General features: G+C 44.8%; 1 protein-coding gene across 2 annotated transcripts in view; it reads right to left on the bottom strand.

The window, feature by feature from the left end:
* The window catches only part of kcnk2b (potassium channel, subfamily K, member 2b), a 37,189-nt gene extending 31,729 nt beyond the window's left edge, over positions 1-5,460 (bottom strand). The window contains exons 1-2 of one of the 2 annotated variants that reach the window (XM_077016476.1): positions 4,944-5,460; positions 3,442-3,752 (exon numbers count right to left, since the gene is read on the bottom strand). In XM_077016476.1, coding sequence (XP_076872591.1) covers positions 3,442-3,752; position 4,944 — 312 coding nt within the window. In that variant the 5' untranslated portion in view covers positions 4,945-5,460. Of the gene's footprint in view, positions 1-3,441; positions 3,753-4,824 lie in introns of both variants that reach the window. The other variant, XM_077016477.1, reaches the window with a different exon arrangement.
* Between the last annotated feature and the right edge of the window lie 2,040 nt (positions 5,461-7,500).

The following is a 7,500-nucleotide window of genomic DNA, read 5'->3' as shown; positions in this document are numbered from 1 at the left end:
GACTGTAGACTTGTCCACGACTGCAGACCTGACTGTAGACTTGTCCATGACCGCAGACCTGACCATGACTACAGACCTGCCCACAACCACAGACCTGACCGCAGACCTGTCCATAACTACAAAACTGTGCACAACCGTGGAACTGTACCCGACCACTGCGCTCAATAAGACTGTGTGGGTGTGTGTTGTGTTGGGAAGAGAGAGTGATATATGCATAGAGACCATTTGTGTTTTTGTTACTATGTTTGCGTTTAAGTGTGTATTAAAAGAGCATTTGTATACAAATGTATGTACATATGTACGTCTGTGTGTGTGTGACAGACAGAGAGTGTGAGAGAATGTGTGAGCGAGAGTGAATGTGTGTGTGCGCCTGTGTGTGTGTGTGTGTGAGGTGCTCTGAAATCATTTATAAATCATCAGAGCACTGCAGTGGTGATCTTTCTCCAAAGCCACACAGCCCTGCATGAGCTGTTTCTGTGAGAGATCTGTTCAAATGCTCCCGCAGAGTGAAACCCCGCCAGCCACGCCCACAACCCACTCAGTGAAACCCCGACAGCCACGCCCACAACCCACTCAGGACGTGCTCATGAGGGCCAGTGCATCCAGAATTGCTCCAACCACAACTCCATCCTACCTCCTCTACGCCTTTATGCAAACCACAACCACGGTGCACTACGGCTAAAGACTGCACTTACACAGAACGGCAGCAAACACCAGTCTTAATGACTTCATGTTCATTAGCGTAAATTAGCATTGCAAATTTTTTTGGAAGGAGCCAAGCTGAAGCACACAGTAAATCTTCTGCTGACGGGGATTCTTTAGTCCCTTCAGTCTGTTTCTGCACAGGATTAGAACTAATACGGGTCTGGAGATGTCTGAGTTTGGACAGCCTTGGTATGTGACTGAAGAGCTCACCTCACACTCAAAAACGTCCAGATCTTATTCACCTCACACTCACACACGTCCAGATCTTATTCACACTAACACACGTCCAGATCTTATTCACCTCACACTCACACAGGTCCAGAACCTTTGGCCCAGAGGGAACGTGCTACTTATTCACTTATTTATTTTCCTGTAAAGTTGCTGGTGGTTTGTGGGCCTGTGAGAAGTTGAGATATGTTCTTCAAAGGGACCAGGAAGCCAGCTTAATGAGAGCCAATACACACACACACACACACACACACACACACACACACACGTCCCCTGCTAACTGTGCCCTTTTGTTCTTCTTTGTGTCTCAGTGGGCTGTCCACCAGTCAGGACTCAACACAACAACCACCCAGAAGCACAACGGTGGGCTCAAGTCCACAGTCTTAGATTATTTAACACAAGTATCTCTCAAAGGCTCAAAAGGCCTTGTTGAGTTAGAACCTGAAATACCTCCGTTGTATCCTATGAGACATCATTTGTAGACACATCTCGCTCAAGCACAAGACATAATAATGCAGGGGCAGAAACAGCCTCTAACAGTGCTTGGGGCAACATGGACCAAAGATCTGCCCCCAAACTCTCTGATGGATATGTCAATCCTTCCCCCCAAAGAGGGTATAAGGCAAAAGGAGTTAATGTTGAGAGAAAGAGAAAGAAAGATAGACAAAGACAGATGGTCTGTCTATCTTGTGTCTCTAAAATGTCTTCAGATAATTAAAAGTACAAAATGTTAATAGAGAACTAAGCCATGAAGACAGGAACACACCATAACTCACTAGTGAACACACCATAACTCACTAGTGAACACATCATAACTCACTAGTGGTGGAGCTTCTTCCAGATTTCATTTTCTAGAGCCATTTTCTTCCTCCATTACTCGTGTGCCTGGAATGAACTCCACAGTAAAAGTAGTCTAGCACAACTTGACACTGATCAAACCATTTCCAGCTCTCAACTCACTGAATGCAGCCACCCAACCTTCAGTGTGGAGAGGCAGAACGTGTAGCTGTCCATGGTGCTGAAATGCTCACTGTGAGTTTGAATGTATCTTAACTGACATTGTAGCATTGTGTTTGATGCAAAGACTTTAAGTAACTAAATCGATGTCAAGACAAGGACCAACAGGAGGGAGGCGTCAAGAGGGGGTAGGGACCAACAAGAGGGAGGGGCCAAGAGGAGGGAGGGGCCAGGACTGAAACTGAAATCCGAGTCAAAACCGAGATCACCAAACTGTAGGTTTGTGAATCAGCACATTTTACTATTTTAATAAACAATACTGGCTTACAATACTAAGCCATAATATCACAATGTAGAGTTTATGTTAACATTCACAAATAAGAAATAAATAGTGTAACGCAAGCACAAATTCAACAAGGAATCACACCCTCATCATGTCTCATTATTTTGTCAATTTTTTTGACAAAAAATTATGGATTCTCTTTGGTCCTGGCTGGTCTGCGGCTACTACATGGCTCTGGGTTGTATTGAAAAGACATTTCTAGTCCTCAGTCTATGAGACCCAATCACGAGTAAATATTCACTCAACTGTCCAAACTAAATGTGTGGAGATCAGCCGTGAGTAGTAAAACACCACGTCTGTGATCTCTCTGGTATCTCCATGTCTGTGAGCTCTCTGGTATCTTCACATCTGTGAGCTCTCTGGTATCTTCACGTCTGTGAGCTCTCTGGTGTCTTCACGTCTGTGAGCTCTCTGGTGTCTTCACGTCTCTTCAGGCTCTTCATGTCTGTGAGCTCTCTGGTGTCTTCATGTCTGTGAGCTCTCTGGTGTCTTCACGTCTGTGAGCTCTCTGGTGTCTTCACGTCTGTGAGCTCTCTGGTGTCTTCACGTCTGTGAGCTCTCTGGTGTCTTCACGTCTGTGAGCTCTCTGGTGTCTTCACGCCTGTGAGCTCTATGGTGTCTTCATGCCTGTGAGCTCTATGGTGTCTTCATGCCTGTGAGCTCTATGGTGTCTTCATGCCTGTGAGCTCTCTGGTATCTTCATGTCTGTGAGCTCTCTGGTGTCTTCATGTCTGTGAGCTCTCTGGTGTCTTCATGTCTGTGAGCTCTCTGGTGTCTTCATGTCTGTGAGCTCTCTGGTGTCTTCATGTCTGTGAGCTCTCTGGTGTCTTCATGCCTGTGATCTCTCTGGTGTCTTCATCAAATCTCTCAGTTAGCATGAAGACAAACAGCAGCAGCCCACAAGCAACCAACCATTATATGTTTATGTGTGCATGCGTGTGCGTGTGTTGTGCACGCGTGTGAATGTGCATGTGCATGCATGAGTACGTGTTCCTATGTGCGTGCTTGCGTTGTGCTTGTGTGTTTGTGCATGCATGCATCTGTGCTTGTATGCGCGTTCTTGTGTGTTTCGCCTGTGCATGCGTGCTTGTGCGTGTGTGCGTGTGTTTGTGCATGCATGCATCTGTGCTTGTATGCGCGTTCTTGTGCGTTCTTGTGCGTGCTTGTGCGTGTGTGCGTGTGCAAGCGTGCGTGTCTCCTGGCCTCACCGTCACCAGTTCCTCCAGCTTGGTGGAGTTGACGCAGGAGTGCTCCGTGAGGAAGCGCAGCTTCTCACTGAGGATGGCCAGCCTCTGTGAGCTCTCGTGCGGCTGCTCCAGGGCCTTGAAGACGGTGGCGCCCACGATCAGGTAGAGCACCACCAGCAGGAAGACCGTCAGCACCGTCTTCCAACGCATGACGCTGGCGCGCGGCTCAAAGTCCTCCGGGGAGTTCAGCACCACCGGCTTGGCCGAGAAGGAGAGGCGGGGCTTGGAATTGTGGGCGGTGGTTTTGGGATCCAGGAGATCAGGGGCGGCCACTAGAGCGACAGAGCGAGGAAATGAGCAGGGAGAGAGAAGGAGAGAGAGAGAGAGGGAGTGGGAGGAGAGAGAGAGGGACAGAGAGAGGGAGAGAAAGGAAGAGAGAATGAAAGAAAGAGAGAAAGAGAGAGAGAGAGTGAAAGGGAGAGAGAATGAGAGAGAAGGAGAGAGAGGGAGGAGAGAGGGAGCGAAAGGGAGAGAGAATGAGAGAGAACGAGAGAGAGGGAGGGACGAGAGAGGGAGAGAAAGGGAGAGAGAATGAAACAGAGAGAAAGAGAGAGTGGGAGTGAAAGAGAGAATGAGAGAAGGAGAGAGAGGGAGGGAGAGGGAGGGAGGAGAGAAAGGGAGAGTTAAGTGACATGGATCAATGCATGGATGGATTCCACTAAATTAATCAAAAATACATTCAAAACAACACAAAGAAATTTGCCAGTACACATCTTACCAGTTACCAGCAACAACTACGAATTGTGTATCAGAATCCACTATGAACTTAAGTTGTTATTTCTGTTCACTTAGAAATCATGTAGCTAATTTCAATTAATCAAAATGGTCAACCATCCTAAGTCTTGACTTAACTGTGATTGCCCAACACAGTGCTGAAGCTTATTCCAGTGAATGTTACATACAACATTAAAGGTCTTAATACGGTTGCAAGATTTATGAAAACACGAGTCTCTTGGGAACAGAATTATCCATTAAAAAGCTGCTTTAGGACAGCTGAGACAATGCATATTTTTATTGGGCTCGATCTGTCCCTATATATATCTATATCTATAGCTATATTATATTTATTTTATTTTACTTATCTCTCTATATATATATATATATATATATATATATATATATATATATATATATATATATATATATATACACACACACACACACACACACACACACACACACACAAATAAGCTATATTAACAATAGTTAGTTTTTTAAATTATTGCTTTGTTTTACAGAGTAAGCTGGTGGGTTCCTTGAACTGACTAGGGCACATTTTGCCCGTAACGGTTTTTCTCCACCGATATTAAAAGAATAAATCAGTCCGAATATGACTGGACTCACCTCACCTTTCTGTGCTTCCGTCCTCTGCGCCCACGTAACTACATCTGTTTATCAGTGGATGTTTCACAAGCCGCGTGAACAAAAGTTAAAATATCCGTTACAAAAGTACAGCCACTTACTTCTTCAGTTCCAAATCCAAGTCCCTGTTCTTCTCTTGTCTTCATGGGCAGAGTTTTCCTTATAATGTTTAAGACACAGAGTAGATAAGTTCACGGATGCGTTCTCAGCGTCCTCGAGATTCGTTACCGGAGTTCACTGCGTCTCGTGCGCCTGCCTGTCCTCGCGTGCCGGTTTAGAGTCTCGTAGCGATACATGTATTACAACACTTGGAAACGGACGGCGTGCAAATGCGGCATATGTTGAAGTCGTATGGGAAGAGAGAGGGGGACGCTTAACTTCTAATAACGCTGTCCACTTCTCTCCAGACATCGCGCCTACCACAGAAGTATCTAGTGGTTCTTTCGCGCGTGGTTGTCTGTCTAAAGTACCGAACGTGCTGAACAGAAACCACGCGCATTATCCAGAGAAAAAGAGCGCGCACGCGCTTTCTTCTCCTTCCCGCCCTTCCCCTCTCTCTCTCTCTCTCACGCACACACACACACACACACACACACACACACACACACACACACACACACACACACACACACACACAAGCACACATTTATAGGAGTGTTCACTTAGCTCGCCTTCTGTAGTCTGTCCATTGTCATTACTTTCTCCGTGTGCATATACAAAATCTACACACACACACACACACGTTGTGACATGACAAAAGAGAGCGATGTCTCAGTCATGCGAGACTACAACAAGGGGCGTGATTATCTTATTATTCATTCCAAACCAATGATGATGATGATGATGATATCTTTGTGATGTGTATACACTGATCATTGTGAAAATGGTAACCAGTATAATTGGCAGTCTGCCAAAATAAATACACGCACATGCACTACAGGTCTTTTACTGTCTTAGGCAGCAGCTGTTCTCTTTCTCTCAACCTGCCAAAACACACACACACACACACACACGCACGCACGCACGCACACACACACACTCACGGACGGACACACACACACACACTCACGGACGGACACACACACACACACACACACACACTGTTCTGTTCTAGGCTCCTTCTGTTTTGGTGGACCTGCTACACAACATGCACTGGGTGAAAGAAACGGAGAGAATGAATCAGAACAGTTTATTCAGTTCCTGATCCAGTTGCTCTTCCCGCTTCAAGGCTGGTTCACTTCAAACCTCAGTGAACCAAAAAACGAAAGAAAGAAGTGAAAGGTGTGTTCTACCTCTCCACTAGTCCTGCCATCTTCTCTCATTCATCCCATTATGCCCTGGAGGTGTAAAACTTTGGTTAATAACCTGCATTTCACATATTTTCTCACTACATATTCTGAACAAATGTTTCTGCTGTTATCTCTCTCTCTCTCTCTCTCTCTCTCTCTCTCTCTCTCTCTCTCTGTCTCTTTCTCCCTCTATCTGCCCCATTGAAACTCTGGGCACGTTGTCCAGACATCAAACAGCTTGAGAAGTATTGTGTTACACTGTATGGTCCCCTGTTGCTGTCAGGATACATCTATTTGAAACAGCAATATATCTGACAATAATCTGACAAAAGTCAGGTTTGCGTATGTGTGTGTACTTTTGAATTAACATTTGGGTCCTCAGCTTTGTGTCTCCTGTATAGACTTTATAGATCTGTTCTGTAGAGCTGTTGTGCCTGCATAGTTAAATCACTAGAGTTGAAGTAACACTTACTGTGGATCTGAGGACCTGAGTCCCTCACCACACAGAGCGGTATACTCAAACACTGTTAATAATTAGTTGAACAAAGATCTCGTTTATATAAAATAACGTCGGTAGCCTGTCTGATATCAGCTTTCCATTCCATTCCAGTTTTTGGCTTTCTGGAAAGGTCCGGAAGTGACAATGAAGGAAGCAATTTCTGCAAGAGTTTGGGACCAGCTTCTGATCCAGCTTCTGAATCAGCTTCTGAATCAGCTTCTGAATCAACTTTTGAATCAGCTTCTGAATCAGCTTCTGATCCAGCTTCTGATCCAGCTTCTGAATCAGCTTCTGAACCAGCTTCTGAATCACCTTCTGAACCAGCTTCTGAATCAACTTTTGAACCAGCTTCTAAATCAACTTTTGAATCAGCTTCTGAATCAACTTTTGAATCAGCTTCTGAATCAGCTTCTGATCCAGCTTCTGAATCAGCTTCTGAATCAGCTTCTGAATCAACATTTGAATTAGCTTCTGATCCAGTTTCTGAATCAACTTTTGAATCAGCTTCTGAATCAGCTTCTGATCAGAAGTAAAAGTTCTTCACATAAAGTTTTGGGGGATTCTGGATTTGTTGTGTGTTTTAGAAGTGTCAAGTGAGTTCTGGAAGTATCAAATGGAAGAGCTCAAATAGATGGAAAATATTCATATAAATTCAGAAGGCTCTTTGAACTAGGGTTCTGAAACATTAAAGCAACAACGTCTCCAACATCTCTCATTTTATTCATTGAATAACAAAGCTTTTATTAAATGTTGGGTATCGATCTCTCAGAAGTGTTATGGCGTAAGCCTTGAGCATAGAGTTCTGCGTCTTCCGTCTGTTCGGAAGGTTCTGGAACTGCAGTGAGGAATGTTTTGTCCCACCACAGCCCT

This window comes from Brachyhypopomus gauderio, chromosome 9 (genome assembly GCF_052324685.1).
Source record: "Brachyhypopomus gauderio isolate BG-103 chromosome 9, BGAUD_0.2, whole genome shotgun sequence".
Taxonomy (NCBI): domain Eukaryota; kingdom Metazoa; phylum Chordata; class Actinopteri; order Gymnotiformes; family Hypopomidae; genus Brachyhypopomus; species Brachyhypopomus gauderio.
This window is presented reverse-complemented; position numbering and strand designations above follow the sequence as displayed.